The sequence below is a fragment of the Apteryx mantelli genome, chromosome 1, assembly GCF_036417845.1.
Source record: "Apteryx mantelli isolate bAptMan1 chromosome 1, bAptMan1.hap1, whole genome shotgun sequence".
NCBI classification, from domain to species: Eukaryota; Metazoa; Chordata; class Aves; order Apterygiformes; family Apterygidae; genus Apteryx; species Apteryx mantelli.
The window spans coordinates 138468154-138490760 of record NC_089978.1 but is presented as its reverse complement, the minus strand read 5'-3'; the positions used below and the strand labels follow the sequence as shown (position 1 = coordinate 138490760).

The window sequence follows — 22607 nt, the reverse complement described above, 5'->3', positions numbered from 1 at the left end:
GCAGGTCCCCGGCGGCGCCCGGCGCCCCGGCGGCCAACAGCCGCTCGCTTCCTGGAGGGGACCGGGGGGGGGGGAACCCAATGTATGGGGTGGGGGAATGCTGTTAGCAGCGCCTTGAGGGCTCGGCTGTCCCGGCCCGCGGCAAGTCCTGGTGGCTTTTCAATGGCGAAGTAGCCTTTGGCTCCGACGGGCTAAAACGACCTGGCTAGATGCGGGGCCGTCCCAGCCCCTTTTTGCACGAAGCCCTCGCGGCTGTACTCCGCGGAGATACAAAGCATGGCAAAGCCGGTCCCATCGCTCTCTTCCGTTGGCTGCAGGTCTGGGGAGGGAAGGGGCGCGGCTGCCCGCTTACTGGCGGCGGTGGCCCGCAGGCCCACCTTGCCCGGGGCCGACACGGCCAGGTGAGAGGCTGCGCCTAGCCCCCTCCGTCGCCAGCTGCTTCCGATGCCGTGCACCAGGCGTCCTTAAAATATAATCTGCCCGGTAACCATCAGCGCGCAGCGGCGAGAGCCCCAGAGCTATTGGCTATGCAAATCACGGAAGGGGCGGTGGCGCCCCAAACCCCGCGCCCGCGCGTTTAAGGCGGTATTGCGGCCCCGGCAGCCCACTCCGCGGCACCGGGGCGAGGGGGAGGCTGCCCCAGGGGATGCGCCCCTCGCAGGCATCGCGGGGCTGCCTTGTCCCTGTGCTCCGGCGACTCCCGTGCCCGACAGCGGGCAGCTCCTTCCGCCGCTGGAGCCTTTCTGCCTCTTAGCGGGCTGCGGCAGAGACCGCGCAAAGTTGACACACTTTCTAGGCGGCTTTGCGCGGGCCGAGAGGTAGGCACGGAGCGGAGGTGCTCCGCAGGGCGCAGCCGAGCGAGCAAGCCCTGCGCAAAAGGCAGCGGGGAGTATGCCCGGCCGTCGGGGCGCCGCGGGCGCGCACCGCCGGCTCCACGCCGTGCCCGCGGCCTGCCGCCTCCCAAAAGTGGCCGCGCAGCGGGGCAGTGCACCCAGGGTAGCAGTCACCGAGTTCGGGACGGGCTTCCCTCCCTCCCCCGTTCAGTCTCTCCCCCCCCTCCCTCCCCCGCTGCGTTTCCTAGAAAGTTGTATCAGTGTGACCATGCAGTGCTAAAACAGCTCGTCTGCTAGCAATACGCGTATATACCGGGGGAAGCAGCGTTGCGATTATTGCTAGATTTCGCCCTGAAAACACTGCAAAACGCAACCCCCAAGAAGCTGCGGGATCTTCGGGTTTGCTTTTAGTCCGTAGTGGGCTCTTTTCCCCCGGCTGCAGATTAAGGGAGTGTCGGGGGGAGGAGAGGACATGCCTCTGGCACCTCGCCGAGGCAGGACATTGCATCCCTAGCCCACATAATCTCGATGAGTATGGGGGGAGCCCTTACTTTCTTGCAATAAGAACAGGGGAAAAAAGGCTATAGATTCAGGCTGGCCGCTGCAGAAGGAAAGTTTGGTCGCTGTAAAAAAGAAAAAGCAAAGCTGTCATTTGTGTGTGTGTGTCCCTATACAAGGGCCTCCTGGTTCCTTGTTAGCTTATAGAGAGGAAAAAAAAAAACGCGTTTGATGTTACGTCTGACCAGCTGCTGTTCTCCATAATAACAAGAGAGAGAACTGCTTGCCCTGGCGAGTTGCGTCACTTTGCTTCAACTTTAGGCTAGAAATCAAGAAGAGAGGGAGAGACGAGTTTCAGGGGAGGCAGGAGCGAGCTGGAAAGCCCTGCCGTCCTCCTCCCACCCACCCCTCCTCCTTTACCCCTCTTCTTTCCCCACCCCTTTCCCCCCCCCCAAAAAAAAAATTTTCCATCAGAGAAAGAGGGAGATCTCTTTGGAAACATGGAGCTGCTGTGCTGCGAAGTGGATCCCATGAGGAGAGCGTTGCCCGACCCCAACTTGCTCTACGACGACCGCGTTTTGCACAACTTACTAACCATAGAGGAGAGGTATCTGCCCCAATGCTCCTACTTCAAGTGCGTGCAGAAGGACATCCAGCCCTTCATGAGGAGGATGGTGGCCACTTGGATGCTGGAGGTTTGTCTTTGGGGGCGCCCCTTTCCCCCTCGTTTCCCCCCGCGCCGCGGCTCCCCGGCGCCCCACGGGCTGCCCTCCCCGGGCGCCGCAGTCGCTTCCTCCCGCCCCTTGCTTCTCGCCCCTCCGATCGCGATGGGGTGGGTGGGTTTTGTTTTTTTTTCTTTTTTTTCTCCTTTTCCTGCCCCTGCTGGGTTTGCCGGCGCCCGCCTGGGTGCCGTGGGGGAAGGGGCGCATCTCGCAGCTCGTGGTGGGAATGGCCCTTGCGGGGGGTGTCGGTCCTGCAAAACGGGGTGCAGGCAGGGAGGAAGCGGCGGTGGGGGGTGTGTGTGGGGGAGCTGGAAGAGGCGTTTGCAATTAAAAAGTAAAGAAATGCCGCCTGCGGTTCCCGGCGGCTGCAGCGCCCGAGATTGAGACTTTTCGTGGGAAGGGAGCTGCCCCCGGGGCAGGGCGAGGGAAAGGGGGTGATCGGTGCCCCCTGCATTTTGCCCCACAAGTATTTCAGTGCCCACGTATGCAGTGGTTAGGACGTGCCTTTTTTCGCCATGTTGCGCTGCATGCAACTCTGCTCGGAGACGCTGAGCCCGTCTTCCCCCCACCCCTTCCTTAGAAGGGGCTCGGAAATGCCCCATAGCCCTGCCCCCCCCCAGCCTGGCCAGCGGCTGCCGGGCAGCCCGAGGGGGTGGCAACACCCTTCCGTCACCCCAAAACTTACACAGGGCGACTGCGGGTCCATTTCCCTGCAGACTTGCCTGCTTTGCCCTGGCCCCACCATCATCATTTGCCCCCTCGGATCTCCTTTGAGGGGGACTTTTTCCAGACCACCCCCCAGGGCTGAGAAGATCAGACCTTCTGCTTAGTTTTCATGTGCGATTTGTGCTTTTTCTCGCCGGTCTCGATTTTTGGTAAATTTTTGAAATAATTTTTTTCTCGCTAAAGGGATCCAGGCTCCTCGAGCTCTCCCCACCCCACCTCGCCCTCGCTGAGTCTCCCGTCTGCCTCCTCCCCCCTCGGCGGATCGCGGGCGTAGGGCTGGGGGACACCCCCCGGGGGAATTTTTGCAATTGTCGGAAACGATGGGGGACCGCCCTGGGATGCCGCCAGGACCAAAACCGGGACCCCCGGGGCAATTTTGATATTTTTATCGATTTTTTGAAAATATGACGAAATAAAAAAAAAAAAGGAAAAAAAAGAAAAATTGGGTCGCAAAAAAAAAAAAAAGAGTCGGCGGCTGCTCGCTTACTGCTGGATGGGGCTTTTCGGCTCTCCCACACAGTGTCTTGAATTCATTTCTTACTGAATGAACTAAAGGAATGTGAAAGCCAATTGACAGCCTTCCCAGCCTCTCCAGAGATCTCCCCCTCCCCCCAAATTTAGCTCCCCGGGAAACAAAAATAGCAGGAGCTGTAGCACAGATCCCATTATTTTTATGGGATCATTTATTTATTTTTTCTCTCATCTCTTACTCTCTTCCCTCCCCCCACCACCATGCTCCCCTCCCCATGCTCCTCACTTGCAGGTCTGTGAAGAGCAGAAGTGTGAAGAAGAAGTTTTTCCTCTGGCCATGAATTACTTGGACAGATTCTTAGCTGTGGTGCCCACTCGAAAGTGCCATCTGCAACTGCTGGGGGCAGTGTGCATGTTCCTGGCCTCCAAGCTGAAAGAGACAATCCCCCTCACAGCAGAGAAACTGTGCATATATACGGACAATTCCATCAAACCCCAAGAGCTGCTGGTAAGCAGCCCCCTTCCACCTTTGGCACACCTCATCCTCTCTCCATCAGCTCTCACACTGACAGCCTTTTCCTTCTCTCTCCCCTCCTTCCACAGCAAACCATCACTTTTGCCCCCCCCCTTTAAAATTACGCTTTCCATGTTTTTTTACGCTTTGTGAATCGTCAAAAGCGCTAAAGACACCCAGGTGACTGAAAGGGGTCGATCCAAAACTGCAGGCACCCAATTCCTTTGGTGGCGGTGGGAGGAGTACTCTTCCTGTTGGTTCTGGCTTTCCCAAAACTGCCTCCCGCACAGTATGCAGCCCCTTTTCCCATGCAGTTCCTTGGCACAGCAGTTACGGAAGTGCTCCTGGAGGGGATCTGGCAGGCTGGCTTTTTTTTTTTTTTTCCTTGACGTATGCGCATTTTTCTGCAGGAGGTGGAAAGGCGCACACCCACACACGCCCACACACACCCACACACATACACATATAAGTGCATGGGTTTCAGCGGGAGCGATGCGGCCGCGGGGCTGGCAGCGCCCCGGAGGGGCTGCGCGGAGTGGTGCGGGACTGCGCGGCGCGGCGCGGCGCGGCGGCGCCACCTGGCGGCAACCACGCGCGCCCGCGCATGACTTCACCCGTTGAAGCGCTGCCAGCACCGCTCCCGCCTGGCAGCCGTACTCCTGCCAGCAGCCCGGGAGAAGCCGGGCCCTGAGCAGCCTGCCGCCGGGGGAGGCCCCCAAAACTCTTCCCAAGAGCATGCAGTCCGAGCAGGGTCCGGGCCCATGCACCATACAGCCAATAAGTGGCTGGTCCGAGCACTGCTTTAACCACTGGGAAGTTGTGGCCTTGTTCTGGCGGCTTTTGTGAGTCTGGTTCCCAGTAGGTTATCAGCCAGGCAGGTGGCACGATGGAAAGCGTGGTCGAACATCGCTGCAAATGAAACACCATGCCTTATTGAGGAGTTCAAGATCAGATCTGACATAGCGAAAGCAGAAACAAAAACAACTGAAATCACTTGATGTAATAATTAACATTTGCAAAGCACTTCAGTGTGCAGTGCAGCAGGCAAATATTAAGCCTTTTGATGAGTTGTACATTCAGTCTGTTCTCACAGATCCTAGTGAATATGCGTAGCAAGACGAATCCCATGAGAATTTCTCCTGTGAATCACTCAGCAAAGCCAGTGGGAGTTCCCCACAGGGAGGGGCTGGGAGCTCAGGCCGCGGCAGAATAGAGCTTTGCACTGCAAGCTCTGTCATGGCTGTCACAGACATTAGGTGTCCCACTGATGGGACCATCTGTTAAACACTGTGGCCCCAGTGCAAGAAGACTCCGAAAGATGTGCCTGTGTTTCTGTGTCACATGGAATTAAATGTGTTTAAGTGCATCCCTGTATCCAGCCTTCTGGATTAAGCATTTTTAGATTAGTCCATAGATAATGTAACTGTCATTATGTTAAAACATTTTACAGGTATTTTTTCAAAAAGAAGCATCTGTTTTCTGAGGCCTGTTACATATGTGAATGTGAGATTTTTCAAGCTATGGAGGGCTCTGTCATAATCCAGCAGGAATGTCTGTAGGAAAGGATGCCCGCTGTTAAAGCAGGCATCTATTCAGAGAAACGACTGCAGAAATGGCATTGTGGGGTTCATGTTTATGGTTTCTCAGCAACGCTGGTTGACGTCTTCTCAGCTGCAAAATTAAAGGACATTTTTTTCGACTTGCCAGCTCTACAAATTTAGCTGGCGCTCCCCGTCACGCTGGGCTTCATCAGGCTAATGCATCATCAGGACTCAAGAATCAGGACATGGAATTTAGTTGATAGTTAATAGTTGATGCATGAGACAGAAATGAGTCCAAGGCCAGAGCTTAGAGCTTTACTCATTCTCCAGGGTGCTGTAAGGTATTCAAAACTTGTTCTAAATTCTGAAGCATGCAGATCTAGGCCTGTCTGAATCCTTGGTCAGATCTGTTGATTAGGTGCCATTTTTACATGTAATCACATTCCAAGGAATGGCCAGTCATTAAATATGCACCCAGGTTTTCCTTTGATTTCACTGGGAGCTTTGAATGTGCAAAGAATGTGGGGTTGGATTCTACATGATTTATTGACAGATAATTTACACAGGCTACTTCTTGGCACTGTTATGTGCATTTCCTTTCTGCAAAGCCTGTCCTGGAGTAGATTAAGCGCCATCAGATTTATCTGCAGACACTTTTGAAAACAGCTTTCAAGAGAATGTCATCAAGCTAACTTTCCCAGTTTTGAAAAAAGAATGTATATCTAGGATATTTTTGTGCATAGTTATCCCTAGGGCTTTAAATGGCTATAAAGTAAGGACTATAACCATTTAAAAGAAGTTACTAGGAAAGGACCACAGTGACCTTGGCAATATCTAATTGCAGGCTAAACTTTCTGGGTGGGCATTCAGCACTGGATACAAAAAAAGTAAAATCTTGGCAGGAGCTGCCAGGTCTCATTATTTTCAGTAGAGCTTGACATTTCCAGTGTTAAAAAAAATAAAAAAATAAAAAGAATAAAGTCAACAACTTCAAAGCAGTAGGGGCATACTGAAAAAAATGTTTGAGCAAAACCATTTTAGCAGTGATATAATTACAATCAGGGAAATGAATAAAGATTTTTTTCAGGCTTGCTTATGGTTTTTCTCCTCTTCTTATCCCCCTGCCCAGGAATGGGAGCTCGTGGTGTTGGGAAGATTGAAGTGGAATCTTGCTGCCATCACCCCACACGATTTCATTGAACACATTCTGAGGAAGTTGCCTCTACCTAAAGACAAGTTGCTTTTGATTCGGAAGCATGCACAAACATTTATCGCCCTTTGTGCCACAGGTATGCCAAGGTGCTTTGGGGATGCCTGCTGCTTACATTGTGATTAAAAATGCAAATTAGTCACTGGTCATACAAAGGCTCTTCATGTCTTCCATCCTTATCTGCTGTGGGAAGAGCCTGTTCATGCCAGTGGGACTCTTTGCATAGGGTGTTCTGGATCAGGCCCTGAAACCGTGTGTTAACACAATTCTTGTAATCCGGAGCCATAATGCACTTGCAGTTCTATTCCCATTAACATAGGTTCTGGTTTTGCAGTAAAGTCAGTAAGACAGGATTAGACCATATGATTTTCTATTTTGCCCATTCATTTATTTCTTTAAAGGGTTGCAGATCATTTGTAAGGACAGATACCTGTCCAAAATAATGTTACAGTATGTTAGCCCAAATTTTTTGTTAAACAGACACTGTCAGAGTAAAATACAAGATTACATTTGAACATGCGTGTGATACCACCATATTACCGAAGTAGAAGGAATGACAGTTTTAAAAGTAATTAATTTTTTTTTAAACATTTTGATTCTTCTCTAACTTCACTCCAAATAAGCAATGAAACTAGCCTGTTTGATAAAGAACCATTGTGGTCCCCATTTGTCCTGTGTTTGGCTGAGTACAGTCTCTGAAGATTTAGATGAGAATAATTGCTTCTAAATGAGACTTTTAATTTATACCTATCTGTACAATGCTGTTGGGGTTTTTTTGCAATGATTTTTTGAAAATACGTGTATCCTAATTTTCATTCAAAGGACTAAATGCTAGACTACTTCTTTGGAGCTAGACCTGGAGCAAATAAACAGCATGCAGTGTTTTACAGGGTTATTGTGAAGTAGTATATGGCTTAATGTTTGAGTTCACCGCCGTTTGATACACTTAGTCTTTTGTAACAGGGATTACATTCTACCTCTGTGTTTGCATGGACAAAGGAAAATGGGGTGCAAGTTTTGGGTATTACCAGGGTAATTTATATAATATATGTAATGTATGTAATATGTAATATAATATTTACTGCTATAGCTACTCCATATTATTTGGGATGTAGTAACTGTTTTTACAAAGCAGGCTGGTTTTCGCTGTCTCTGTTGATCAGTTTTAGCGAATGCTTGTATGGACTATGTAGGATAATGATAAGCTTTTTGGTTACCAAGATGCTAATGCCTTCCCTTTGTTTTCCACTGTTGTGTGATTCTTTTCAGATAAAATGCCATAGAACTCGATAGAAATATTGCTCAAAGTCTGCAGGATCATTCTTGGTAATTCTTCAGATGTTTCTGGCCTAATTAGCATTTTCCTTTAGGATTGATCTGCTATATCAGCTATATAATGGCTTTGCCTTCTCCCTCTACCCAGGATTCACACTACACTTTTTCTTATGGAAAAAGTGGTCTTTCTCATGCCCATTCCTCTGGATCTTCACACCATCAGCCGTAAGTCTTTCAACGTATCTGAATGTGTTCTTCGAAACCAGCCCAGTCCTCCCTCTCTTTTGTTGCTTTCATCTCCCAAAAAGTGTTTTGTTTATTTTGTTGTATCCCAGAGGACATTTTCCGGAGTGACATAGATTTCATTATGGATTTAACTTTTCAGACTCTAGACTCCAATCTCTCGCCCTTGAAGTTTTCCATATAACCAAACTACTGTAGGACTGTGGACCATAAAAATGTCTAAGTTCACGGCTTCTCTCGACTCTTTCTCCATGAATTCCTTGATGGTTAAAGCTCTGTGCTTTACTAGTCCATTTACTGATACCCAAAACAGCATCCCCTTTTCAACCCTCAACCAAACCATGCGATTCTCTCATGTGTTTCCCCTGTACAATCCCCTTTTCTTGTTATATGTTTCAAATGCATGAATCGGAGTTCTTTACATGCAGTTTGATGAGGCAACAAGTCAGAGTTTCCTGTCTTGCAGGTGATATGGAAAGACTTAATTGACTGCATACGGACCTTCCTGAAAGACAGGACATCATGGTGCCAGTTGTGGATTTTCTTTTCTTCCCCTGCCATTTTCCACAAACTGCTGTGATGACATTTCCTTTTGAGTAGTGCTAGCAACCACTGCAGCTTTGAAAGCAGAGATCTTACCCAAGCCCACATTTGCAGTTTTCTACCTCATTCCCAGTTTACTAAGAAGCTACTACCTCCATATACAATGTTATTTGCATTATAAACATGTCATGTTATTACTACGGTATTTCTCTTTCACTGCCAGTCTTCTCAAAGTCATTCTTACCCTCCTCTGTGAGGAAAAGCCCCTTCTCATCAGACTTCCTTCCAGCTCCAGTTGTTGTTTCCTTTTCTGATTTGGTGCAGAGCTCTCATCAGCCACTGCATTTCTTCTTTCCCTTTCTGCCTCAAAGTTTCTGCCCTCACCCAGCTTGCGTTGAGCCTGCTGTTTCATTTCCCCATTTGCCTTTTCTTGGCAAGATGACCTCCCTTGACATATTGCTGCCTCTTGCCTTACTCTCTCCATGCATGTTTTTAGCCTGGTTTTGACTCTCTCCTATTACCAGACTTGACCTTTCCTGGCTGGCTCATGACCTTAGTCTTGAGCACGGCAGTGTCTCTCTTTTGACTTCCGATTCATCTCAGTGCAGTTTTCTCTGCTCCCAAGTACTTTTTCTTCTTTAGTGTCTTATGTAAAAGCTGGTGCATCTTGAGCATTCTTTCTCTAGCTTAAGTCTGGCTGCTCTAACCGCTTGGTTTTAATTTCCCAGTAAAAGCTTTGTACAAGAAATTCCCACGTGTTCTCTGCTTTCACAGAACTGGTTGTGATCTTGGTCTTACAATACTTTGTGTCAGCAGATGGAGAGGGAAGCATTAACGGTTCTGGGAAGGGGTACCGATGGGTTGTTGGGTTCTGTGTGATGCTCAGGGTCATTTTAATACTCATATCAATTCTCCTTTCCATTTGAATGTTGAGCAAAAGGAAATGATACTCATTTCTTTTGTATATTCTTCTCAGTCATGTTTTACCATTTTGGCTCTCCCCTCTTTTTCTGTCTTCATTTTGAGCCCGGTTTCTAGAGCAAGCTGCGTAGATATAAATCCAGATCCTCTTCCCACTTTGTGTAATTATTAATGATTCACATGAATATGAGAACATACCCTCTTTGCCACTGGTCCCATCTGAACACGCTGCTACCAAACAAGACAGAAGCTCACTCTATGGAGTGCTTCTGTGCTTCCCCTGCTCTGCACTTGTCACACTTTCTGAAGCCTCAGTCTCAGCCAGAAGGGTCTGGAAACAGAGCTCCATCCTCAGCCTCTCTCTGCCTTAATGCTTCCAAAAGCAGTGGCTGTGTGAACAGGAGACTGTGTGATAAGAGCATATAGACGGACAGTCACTGATATGTCCTAGTCTTTTGCCATGTCATTTGTTTTCTCGTCCCACTGATTGATTGCTACCTTTGGATGAAATCTTCTTCAGGAGTCTTCTGAATTTTAAAGGCATTAAAGGCTATGGCTAAACTCCCTGTCCTAACCATATGGCTCACGATAATACCAATGCTTACCTCTTTTTCAGCTTGGGAGGAGCCCCTGTTTATCAGTGAGGCTGATTCGGATGGTCCTGCTTGTGCTCTCTGGGATCATGTCACTTGGCCTTTCTGACCTTATCTCCAACTGTTCCATTGCTTTTCATCCTTCATTCCTCCTGCCTCGGACCCACCTCTGTCCCTTCCCACAGCGCTCCACAGTTTGGGACCATTTTCATGGGGATTGCCTGTTTTGCTTGCACTTCCCATGCTCCAAGCCACAGGATCGCTCTTGGAGCGATTTGTAACTGGGTAACAAGAAACCCAGTTACAAAGCGGTGTGCAGAACTTGCCACACTGCAGATGAGACAAGAACAGTTCGTTATTTCCCAGACTTTGGCTTGTCACTCACTTCTTCTTCCAGGTTGTTCTGAGTCACAAATATCTGGCTTCTCCCTTGTGCCATGTGCTCTTGTTGGAGACCGTATGTGCCACCGTTTTGGCACAGGATGCCCTTTTTCATCTCAGGACCTACAAGCGAACAGTTTTTTAGGCAGAAGAGGCTGTGCATATCAAGTTTTTGGTAAGAGAAACTCTGCATCTCTAGACACAAGCTCTAATGGAGAAACTAGTCACAGTGAGGAGGTTTTCAGTGTTAGATTTAAGTGACATGCAAAACCTGGAAGCACAATGCTTTGCCTGCTTGCAGAGATAGAAGATAACTGTGTAAATCCCAAGCCTCAGCCCTTTGCGTGGTCTCTTTTATGCTTCAGCTGAGTCCCACGGCAGATGAGATGTTTCCATGGCAGACACAATGGAGCATCTCACAGACCAGAGGCTTTCAAAATCTGTGTCTGCAAAGAGCCTAAGAAAGAGGAGGAAAATTTCAGCTTTAACTCAGTTTTGTACTGTGTGCCAAACCTCTGCCCACTGTTACTGGGACATTCATCATCTACATTTGAAAGCTGAGAAGGCTTTTTTTTATATTATTCCTGGGCCAAATCCTGAAATCCTTACACAGGCAGAAGTCCTCTGGAAGTCAATGGGGGCGTTGTGTGAGCAAAGGCTGTGAGGTGAGGCCTGTAACCCTAGTGATCTGGAGGGTAACCACGCAGAATGCTTCATTACGCCAAGAGGCACGCTCGGCCTGCAGGACTCCTGCCGGGCACTTCTGTATGAATCGTTCCCCTTTTGGCCTGTGTCAGAGCCATTGGGCTCTGTCCCTGCAAAGGATAAAAGCGTGTTCCATGTTTTAGCTGGGACTGGCTCTTTGCAGAGGGAAAGAGGGAAGTCCACAGATGCTTTGCTTTGTGGATTAATCTCTCAGAAAGAAAATACATGCTGGGAAGTGGCAGTGGTTGCATGAATATTTCTTGCATGACATTTGTCAGAAGAAGGAGTAACCCACACCATTTTATTGGCAGACAAAAGAAGGCTCGTTCTTTTTCTTGGGGGAGGCTGCTTATATCAGTATATTCAGCTCTCCAGCAAAACAAATAAAGATCCTGTCCTCCTGCAGTTAATATTTCGCCCTCAACTTCCTTAGGATCAGGCTCCTACAATGTGATAACTTCATTGAGTAATTACATAAGACACAGTAGATACCACATTGTCCCACCTGGAATCTCCCCTTGCTTTCCTGTGGTTTCTACCTAGGACTAACAGCGATTGATGTGAAGGTGTCACGGGAGCCATCAGCACACAATCAGCAGATGGGCAGGGCCTGTGAAGCATTTCATATGAGCAGACTTGCTCCTCAAGTTGTAGGACTCACCAAACCCAAGAAGATGAGGTGGAAGGAAGTGGAGGAGGAGAGCCTTTGCTGATAAGTAATTCCTGTGCTGTCGGACAAGCTGCCCTTCTTCCCACCAGCTTCACATCTGACCCTTTGGTGTTTCAAGCACTAACTAAATCCTGATCCTTCCTTAGGCCTCCTTACTAAAGGTGTAGAACAAATAAAATTAATAATCAGTACAAATAATAGTTGTTCAGAAATAGCATTTATGATCAGCTAATAAGCATGTTATATTGAGTGCTCATCTGCTTTCTTATGTAGACTGTTCAGCATGTTTTCCTGTCTTTACCTCCGTTGAAAGGTTGTGCCGTAACACTAGCATTTAGGATGCTTTAGAAACATTTGTATAAAGGCCAAATTCTTTTTGCCTTATTCTAGCCTAAGAACAGAATTAGGTGTCTACCTGCTGCATGCTGAAACAGAAGCACTTATGTCTGCATCCTGTTTTGCTTGATAACTTTTGTTTGGTCATACTTGGCACTGGTATACCCTTTTTTTGAAATGCTAAGGAGTCAGTTGGTTTTGCCTTTAAAAGCAGAATAGTTACCATAGGGAAAAATTGCTGTGTCTTGTAGAAATATGAGAGCAAGAGACAAAGTGGCCAACACAGTTAAAGCCACCTGCATTTGAAAAAAAGCAGCACACTAACACTGAAATTGCCTTTGGATCAAAACAGGTGAGAAATAAATTCACTACTTAGGTTTTTTTCTTTAAACCTTTCTTTCAAACTTACTTGTTAAACTTGCTTGTTGTCATAGTAAAATCACTGTCTGGTTGAAATTTAAGGCTAGCTGAATTTGAGCCATTATCTTTTTGTGGGCATTTAAATATTATTTTATAAACAGAATTGATTACTGTCACGATTTTGTTCTCCTGATAGAGGTTACATTTCTTTTTTCTTTTCATGAGAAATTTTGCCTTCCTCAAGGCAGCAGCTCCCAGTTCTGCAACTGCAACTGCAACTCTGAAAACAAACCTATGTCAAATTCTAGAGATTAAAACTAGCTGTTAAAAAAACCCAAATCCAGAATAGTAACAAGGGTCACTGTAAGAAGCCACCTGGCTTTCGCACACTGAGCACGTTCAGCCTGGGTATTTGTCAGTGCTCCCTTTTCCTTCCGGCAGTTTTCCTTTATTGGCTGCGAGTTAGGGCTTCCCCTTACAGGACCTTCCCGGGTTGCTGCCTCTGGTTCCCTCCTGCCTCAGAGAGCCTGTCAAGCTTTCCTTTTCCTGGCTCTGAGGTAGCGTGGTCCACTGGATCCGCCTGCGAAACCCAGCCAGCCCAACAGCTCTGCAGCAGCACACAGGATCCTGGGACCTGACGCACAGCTGCGCTGGCTGCACGTTCAGAGCAGCATCCTTGGCATATGCACATGCATGCCCTGGCTGCCAGTTTGAGCTCTGATGCAGCGTGCATTTGCTGCAAAAAGGACATGGATTGTCCCAGCCGCCCTGGATTTACTCAGTAGCAATGTCTAGGAATAGGAGGTAAAACAAGTCCTGTTTTCTGACAATCCGTTCCTGTCGTTGGTGTGTTCGTATGTTCAGGTGCTCTCAGAACACACGTTGTCAGGCTGCTCCCTTTTCTTTCCCTGAGACCCATTTGTACTTTGCCTTTGAATTGCATAAATCACAGCAAAAGTTTGGAGTTGGAGCCTTTTCTCCAGTGCAGGCATTGGATCCCAGTTAACCAGAGTCACTTATACATCTGAAAGAAGGACTTAGCCCGTAGCCTTGCTTTAGATGTCTAGTAACAAGTGCTTTTTATAAGATGCCCTCTGTAAGTCAGTGTTTGTCATCTCCAAAAAGAATTTAAAGTAAAAGCATGTGTTTCAAAGTCAGATGTTTGTCCTCTCTCTCCTCCTTTTATTTTAATTTTTACTTAGCATCCAGGACATGCTTTTGACTTAACTCCAGGGACAGTTTTGCATGGGTGAAAACTGAGCAAGAATGGTGGGATTTGACTTGGTGTCATGAGGGGAACAGAGATAGAGGTTTGTAAGAGAAAATAATGTTGTATAAAAGCTTGTTTTGAATTTCTCGATGGAATGTAAGAGACCCGGAGGGGGGCTCTGTGTCCCCTCAGATCTGGTGCTTAATATTTATGCTGTCATTGCACCTTGACAAACATTTCACGTAGTTATTGCTTTTCTTGAATATGGAAATATGTTAATTACGTTCTTTATTCCACTGCCTGCTCTTTTCCTTAGCCTTTTCTATTCAACCCTCTAGGTGGCCCAGCACAATGTGGCTTCTTTTCTTTGAATGAGCTCTTTCCCCACTAATAGGGTCCAGGGTGATGTGGAGAACCATGTGCACAAAATTGGTGCACCATCCCCCACCCTTTTGTGGACATGTCAGGTTAAATTCATATCAGCAGGAGGGTCACTGCCATGATTTTCAATAGCGCGCGATGAGGTGATGACTTCAGACAATGGTGCCACACTCTCCAGTTGGAGACACTTGCCTCACCAGTTGCAGTAGTTAATTAATATGCTAAAAATAGAAGCCAGTGATACAAATCGCTGCCTGTTGTACAACAAAGACTGGGCACGTGTAGCTTTGATAGCCAAGTTTATGGTGCTTGTTATGGAGGGAAGTTAGTTTAGAGCTAGCAGCAATGTAAGACTTTCTGGATGCTGAGCTTTAGTCACTCTGGGCCTCTGGCCATTTGCTAGCTGTCTCATTTGCATTATGAATGACATTAAGGGAACTAACAAGGTTATTGGGCATAGAAATGTTCTCATGTGACCCCACGTGGAAGCAGACCTACAGCAGTGCTAGTTGGCAGGGGCACTATGGCTCTTTATTCAGCTTCTTAGGAAGACGGTTTCTGGGAGTACGTAACACAGAGATATAAAATAAACCACGAGACAACCGGCATTCAAATAACATGTCAGCCCCTTGGGGGCAAGGAGGTTGAGAGGGGAGGCTGGAAAGCTCCCCCTCACTCAGCCCATTGTACCCAGGTGGTGCCAAGCATTGAGCGCGAGGTGTACGAGCTCTCCGTTTTGCTTAGGGCCTCTCTCATTAGCCTCTCTGAGCAGCTCTGCGTGTGGATCTGCGGCGTGTTTGGTGGCACTCATGAGGGCCAGGGTCCACCTCGTCCCCGGAGTGGCTCCATTTCTCCTTCTTGCTGGCACAAGAGGATGGGTGAAAGAGGTTACAGCTTCACTCTTGCCCACTGCATCTTAGCTTCCATATGGGCTCTCCAAACTCTGGCAGAGCTTGAGAAGGTTTGACATATTTTTCTGCTACATCTTCCCCAAAACTTGAGGCAAGGAGGGATAAATTATGGCAAATCCATGGCTGCCCATAGTTTACCTGCATAATTAGGATGCAGTTTGCTATCCTCAAAAATTGAAGGCTGGAGTCACACCCCAAATTTGGGCCACGTTGGTCAAGTGTAACCTGGTTCATGCCAGTGCTGTCACACAGGGTTTGTGCTTGCCAGGTGGAGGTCTGAGTGTGTGCCTTGTCCTTGGCATTACATACCCATACGTAGTTCCGCAGGTATTGTGTCTCAGCTGCCTCACCTGGTCCTGTCCTGGTGGCATCAGCCCGCAGCATTGTGGCAGGATGGCAGCTGGTCCCCAGGGAGCTCTGCTGGGTGCCCACATGCGCCCAGGTGACACCCACCGTGGTGAGGGGGCCTGCGGGAACTGGTTCCAGCTGAGGAGCTAGGCCTGAATAAGTGCAGTTTGTATGAGAGGAGAAACACCTCTGTTGAGCTTTATTTCTCTTCAATTCTTCTCTTTCATAATCTAAAGAAATGAATGGAATTACTCATGATTTATTCTGTGTAGATGAGAGCAGATTTTTGAGACACTAAGTCTCTTATATAAATGGTTTTTGAACATTTTTTAATTTTATAAACATTTTTTACTCATTTCACAGTCTGGGAGAAGACTCTAGACAGTCCCAAATGGATATATACATTTACATTTTTTTTTTTTTAATTTATCTGAGTTCTGGAACCATTCCATTTTTTCATATTGGACTTCATAAATAAGTGGTCCAGCTGTCACACTTCTTCCATGAAGCACTAGATGATACCAGACCAGTCCACAGGAGCAGGCCACTGCAACAGCCACCCAGAGTGAACTCCTGAGGCCCCTAGTCAACAGCAATGAGTATGAACAGGGGCAAAACGGCATAAAACAAGGGCCATTTTGAGCTTCTGTTTTCAAGCAGAATGCCTTGTCAAAAACAATTATATCCCTTTCTTTCCGGACTACTAGCCCTTGTCTCGCCCCTAGTCAGTCTGGATGAACAGGTGGACCAGGGTCCCAGTCTTACCTGACTTCTCTCTTCCTGATCAGTCCCAGGGACATACTTCAACATGGAGAGGAACGTGCCATCTCCACAGCTATTCTGGTATCTGCCAGCCCAGCATGTGGGAGACTAAGCAAAACTCTCCATGTATGTAAAACTTCTCTGGGTACACAGAAACCAACAGGAGTGCAGGACATGTGCTAGCTGAAGGGAGAATGCTTGAGATCTGTAGCAGAAGGGCAGTTTTCCATAACAATTCATTTCTGTAAATAGGCTGAATATATTCATAGCATTTTTTTCATATTAAGTATTACTTGGGCTTCCTCTTCCCTCTCCTCCAATCTCTACAAGTGAAAACTGGAAAAGAAGAGTTTGTTAATGAGTTATTGTTGAACTAAAGGATTTGCAAATAAGTTTCATTTTAGGAAGATATTTATAACCAAGAAAATCTCCTGGGAAAAAAGACAGATTAAACCAGTGCCTACAACAGTATCAAAAACCCATAAAAGGGCCTTATAAAGGTCACAACAACATTCAGTCTTATCCTTTTTTCTCTCTCAGTCTCCACAGATGCCTGAGAAGAAGTTTGGAAATGTATTTCAACTTGTTTATTAAAAAATGATAGTAATGACAAGTGTGGTCTTCTCTGTTTTTTCTGCGTTTATTTAGCTATGGGCTGTAAGTGTTCTGATTTCCTAATTGCAAAGATGCTGAACATAGAATGGTAAAGATGAATTCTTAATTAAGATTTCTTTCTTGGACAGTTTTTTAAGTGCTTGAGTTAATTAAGTCTGTAAAACTTGACTTGATTAAAAATCTCAGTTTAATCCTTTGTGATACCTTACTCCAGTTAGTTTCTGATTGTACATAGAGCTCTAACATGAGCAAGACCCAAATTTCTGACATAACCTACAGAAAGCGTCCCTATTCTTCTCTCTCCTTTTCTCTAAACTAAGAAAAACTATTAAAAATTGTCTAGGTTTTCTTTATGCATCAGTGAGAATAAAAGAACGAACTTCATTTCCATTTTAATTTGCAGGTCTATTACATCTCCTTTGGCTACTGGTGATGAGTAGTGTGACTAATGAGCTCAGTCAGAGCAAAATGAGTGGCACTTTTTCCTTTCTTCTACTTTCCCATTTTTTTATTCTTGGGTGTGGTTTTTATGTTGATCACCTCTGATGTTTCACAGCTTTTCTGGCTTGTGCTTGGACTAATTCCCAGATCTGTTCTTGCAGATTTTAACTTTGCCATGTACCCACCATCAATGATAGCTACTGGAAGTGTGGGAGCAGCCATCTGTGGCCTTCAACTTGATGATGGGGAAAGTTCACTCTCTGGCGACAGCCTAACAGAGCTTCTGGCCAAGATCACAAACACAGATGTGGTGAGTGTCCTGCACTGCTGTTTTTGTTTTACTTCTGAGAGCGCTGTGGAGAACTGGGTCATCAAACTTGGTCTGATCCCGAAAGCCCAGTTGAGCAAAGGAGTGGGGAGCTTCTTGAGCGGGGCACCCTTGCAGGGTTGGGCCCAGCACCGTCGTGGCAGAGCTTTGCATGTTCAGAACTTCATGGCCTCTTGTGAATCAGTTTTGATTCACGTTTTGCTTGGCGGCTGCATGGAGGGCAGATGGAGGGAGATCTCCTGCCTGCTCTGCCTCTGTCTGGCTGCGTGGTGGGTCCTGCTCTACCTGCTGGTGGTCAAGCCAGTTGCAGAGTGGGGAGTTGCCTTTGGCACCCTGCCGCGTGGTGACGTGAACATGCAGTCAGCACTCCCGTGTGGCATGAGATCAACTAGTATGTAAACCAGAACAGCAGTCCTGTGTGTGCAACCTTCAGAGAAACTGCTGTTTTGACCCTCATGAAGGTATCTTCTAAAAATCTTGAATTTAAAGGAAGTCAGTAATGAGCTAATCCTTAGCCACTGGCAGACCATGAGGCAGACTGTCTGGTTTTTGTGCAGGGCATGATACACAGGAAGAAAAACTGTAACTCCACTAAGTTCACTTCATGCGGAGAACTTCTTGGGCTGTCAGAAAGCCTTGTTGTAAATAGCCAAGGTGAATGATGACAGTTAAAGGTGGCTGAGAAGTGAGTTTGGTGATCTGAGGTCAGCATCTAGCAGGCACATGAGAAAAACCAGCCCCTGGCAACTCCAGTTGACAGTCGGAGCGGAAAGTCAGGAGGACTGAAAGGAGCATTCAGAGTGATGTGCCTTGTTCCCCCTGGAGGTGGTCCTCAACATCTGGGCTGCTGTGTCAGTGGGGCACTGTGGAGAGAGCTTATGCTACTGCATATCAAAATTGCTTGATCTATGGATGAACAGGATTTTCATCTCTCACGAAGCTGACGTGTTTTGCCATGCTGAAATTCACTCAAAAGGAAAGAAAATTAGAATTTCTGAAATGCAGACCACAAATAAGATAATGCTCTTTTACTGTAAAAGTAGCAGTTTCCAGTGTATCATCCTTAACCTGTGTTAACTATAAATCCTTTTATTGCTTTTACTTTGTAGAGTAAATACTCTGTGCAATTATTAGATCTGTGATAACATTGTCAAGAGAAGCTCAGCTTTTTTTCTAACAAATGTTAGATTTTGGTTAAAAAGAAATAATCCAGTTTAACAAAAAGGGAAGAATTTCACTTTTTTTTTTGCTTTCATTCAGACTGAGCCTCATTTTAAAGTGCAGTTTTGGGGCTTCCCATTTCTGTTGTTTGGAGATGAGTTTTGCACAGAAAATGGAACATTTTCAATTCTGAACACTTATAACGTAAATCAAGTAGCTGCAGAAATTTCACATACACTCCTTTCAGTGTAAATGAAAATTTTTGCTCTGATTTTTTTTGTGTGTGTCTGAAGCTCAGATGTGATACATAGCAATAAGTGGCAGGATCACGCAAGAAGAAAAATCCCAAATATAAATTCATTCATGTCCTGATGCAAGTAGTGCACAATGCTCATTTGGACGGTTGTTCCATTTAGATTGAGTTAATGGGATCTGTTAAGTTTACTTCATTGATATGGATAACAAGAACGCTTGGGAGTTATTGGCTGGAGGAAGCTTTGTCTCTGGATGTTTGTCTGTTTGGACATAACCTGATATTTTTGGATACCGCATCCAGCCAATTATAAAACGTCAGGAAGTGTACTTGACATCAAGTGGGCAGATGTGAAAGGGTCCTCAGAAGACTGGACGGAGGAAGTCAAGGATTTGGGGAGAGCCTAAAATCATGTTAGCATACATGTCCTTCAGCCAAGTCTGTGAATATCCACAGAATAAGGAAAACAGTTGGTGCCAGCCATTAAGAGCTTCTTGTATAACTATCAGCAATCTTAATTCCAAGGAGTGTCTAAAAGGTGGACGTCCCACAGCCATGCTTTCGTTCATTATACAGCAACTCCAGGTTAAGTTGTTCCTACTTGGCTGCTGCTTATTCTCATGCTTGTTTTTGCTGACATGCACCCACAAAACTGTTCATGCCCCTGTGTCTCAAACCCCTCCTCGAAGGGATCCAGCTTAAAGAAGGGGGGAAGAATCACTTTTTGTAGTTTTGGAGTTAGGAAGTTGTAGTTGTAGATGACTTTTTTGTAGCTTTGGAGTTTGGAGGTATGCAGAGTGAAGGAAAAGAAAGTAATTGAAAAGTTTAGGGGGAACTTTATCAAGTTAGCGCCTGCTTCTGTTGCTGTGAAGCCAAAGGGAGCATGTCACTGCTTTCAAAAATCCCTGGGCAGTCCTTTGGACGTACCTTTTCTGAAGGCAGAAGCAAGTGGTGCTCAGGTACCACCAAAACCCGAACCCGGAACAGGTATCTCAGGAGAGTTCATTGCTTTGTCCCTGCAGTGCCTGAGTTGGAGAGTTTTAAAGCTTCATTTTTTCCATCATTAAACCATGTCCTCCACAATGGTGAACTCCGGATAAACTTCTCATCCTATTTCCACAGTATTCAGTACTTGTCAGAAGGGAGATGCCACAGTAGCCCTTGCTGACAGATTTGATGTATTTGGTGAGTTTTGACCCAGGATGGGTAACTGGGCTCTGCCTTTCTGGAGATGCCAGGGAGTGGCGCAGCGTAGTTCTTCATCTCCTCTAGGAGTTCCCTGGTGCAGCCACCAGGATCTTCTCCTTCCTTGCTCTTTCTCAGCCTGGGCAGAAGGTTTGGATTGCAGTGACAGCAAGCGGCTGATGATATTCAAGGGCTGCAAAGGTTGCATCATTAGGGTCTTGCAAGATACTTAGCTGTTCCTGGATTCCCAAGGAACAGGGAAGAGCGTTTTCTTCCCTCACCCACCATTTTTGCCAGCAAAGAGGTTTTGAGAGTTGCTGTCTGATACAGCCCTTGCCACAGTAATCTGTTCCTCAGTCACCTTTAGACTGGATGATTGCAATTAAATTCTGCACGGGGCTCCTTTTGGGTAACATTCAGAGACTCCAGCTAGCCTAAAATGCAGCTGCTCGCTTGCAAAACGACTTCTCCCAGCAGGGAGGTGAAACCCGCAGTTTTTTCCTCCTGCACCTCTTCGAGTGTTTCTGGCTGGTTTTTGTTTGGTGCCTTGTTGTTCCACCTGCAAATCCCTGCTTGAGTCCGGATCCTGGCTGGTTTGGAAGCTGATTTCCCATGCCCAGTTTGCATACTGGAGAGGTCGGTGAAGGCTTCTGGGGACACAAGAGAAGACAGAGCAGGGTGTCTTTCTGGTGGAATTTTCTTTCTTCTTGACCTTGTAGAGCCTATGTTAATTTGCCTTCAGAGCATGTTGCAAGCTTATTACACAAGACCATGTTTGAGGGGGAATATATGGCTTTTTTGCTGCCTGGGAAGTTTTCCCAGGTTCTCTTCCTTCAGCATTCATGATTTTACATTTTAAGCTCATGGTCTTCATTATAGGAGGTACTCAAAGCTTTCTTAGGAATCCTAATACTTCCTCGTTTAAGGTCTTGTAGCATGTTACAGTTTTGACAGACTATCTCTTGTGCTGAATTTTTCTATCCTGATTGTTTCAGTCTGAAAAAAAATATCTGCCAGAACAGCTCAGTAGTTCCTAAGTGATTAGAACAAAAAGGATGTTGTTCTTTTTATTGAAAAACTCTTCATGCCGTTTCTTTGAAATTCAGCAGATAGTTTTTTATGTCAGAAATGTGCTTTTTGCCACCCAGGTGAAAGTCTTCCCAAATTTGGGTGAGACTATATGCCTTTGGAAAAGAAATCACTGTTCCCAAATAACAAAGAACTCTAACATTTAGTAGTCACATCCTCTCCAAGAGTCTGTCTGCACTGGGTAGAGACAGTCTCTCTTCTCTTTGCTCCTCGTCTCAGCCCATAGTAGTGCAGACAGCTGCCAGAGTCTCCCTCAACCCCAAATTCAATACAAATGGAGCTTCTGATTAACTTAGTTGCTAAAATTTTGTTGCTGAAAGTCTATGGAGAACTTAGATGTGTAAAAATTTTTCAGTACATTTCCATGTGGCCAAATTTGGAGAATTTTCATTGATGTGGCAGAGATGGCCTTAGTGGAAAGTTTGTCTCCTGCAAAATTTGAAGTCCCTGCTCAACCAGAGGTCACTAGAATTTTTCACTTGGTCGAAATAGAGTATTTTTCATGAGCCAGGTTGGAAATGGCAGAAATGTTTTTGCAGATATTTTCCCTCTGTCTTTTGTGTGGAATCAGTGCCCAGGACTGAAAGAGTTCATCCCACATGTTAAAACTTGAGAGATATAAGTTACTGAAACCAGGGTCTTACAGAAGGATCCAGCAGTCTTAATAATAGGTAGTAGTATCAGCCTCATCTGTAAATTTTATTGTTGGAAGAAATGTACTGGCTAGATTGTGTAAGAGTTAGCTTAAGGCTGTGTTAATGAAGAGTAAAGACTATTGTAATATATTTTATGCTGGGACTTAATTAAAGTTGAATGAACAACTTCAGCTCTCTCACTTCCCAATTTCTGATGCCTGAAAGCTGTTCCTGCAGTGAAACAATTAATTCCTCTTCACTGTGTGAAGGATTTTGTTTTCAAAGAGGAGGTTAGGGAAGAAGAAGGATCTAGAGCTCTTGGGCTTCAGTAGCATCACATGGTGGAGAAGAGAGTTACATTTCTGCAAGGAAAGGGTTTTTGCCTTCTCGTGCCTGCCTCCTCATCAGCTTCAGAAGCGTGCAGGGAGCGAGGGGAGAGCCCTTCCCGCCAGCTGCTCCCGGAGGCAGAGCCTGGTAGGATTTGCTACCCTGCTGCAGTAGCAGGGGGTTCGCGTGAGTCCCCTTATGTTGCAGCCAGCCTCCCAGCTCGGTTTGTGAATAAAATCAGCTTTGCTACTTCTCAGCTCAGGAAGCCTGAGGAATGCAGGGACATTTCCTGGATTAGCCAGCCTGGATGCTCCCAGTCTTTGAAACTACTTTGAGTTACTCAGGAGCAAGGAGGTATCTTAAAACCCCATCAGGGAGTAGATTTTTTTTTTTTTAAGTGATTGCCTAACACAGAAAGA

The 22607-nt window shown here is 46.3% G+C and overlaps 1 protein-coding gene across 7 annotated transcripts in view; it reads left to right on the top strand.

Moving 5' to 3' along the window:
* The first annotated feature begins 623 nt into the window (after window positions 1-623).
* The window catches only part of CCND2 (cyclin D2), a 51300-nt gene continuing 29316 nt past the window's right edge, over window positions 624-22607 (top strand). For 3 of the 7 annotated variants that reach the window (XM_067304435.1, XM_013948740.2, XM_067304414.1), the window contains exons 1-5: window positions 624-818; window positions 1806-2026; window positions 3543-3758; window positions 6435-6594; window positions 17372-17520. In XM_067304435.1, coding sequence (XP_067160536.1) covers window positions 1832-2026; window positions 3543-3758; window positions 6435-6594; window positions 17372-17520 — 720 coding nt within the window. In that variant the 5' untranslated portion in view covers window positions 624-818; window positions 1806-1831. Of the gene's footprint in view, window positions 819-1728; window positions 2027-3542; window positions 3759-6434; window positions 6595-11719; window positions 13847-17371; window positions 17521-22607 lie in introns of those variants that run through there. The other 4 variants (XR_001293419.2, XM_013948742.2, XM_067304441.1 and 1 more) reach the window with 4 other exon arrangements.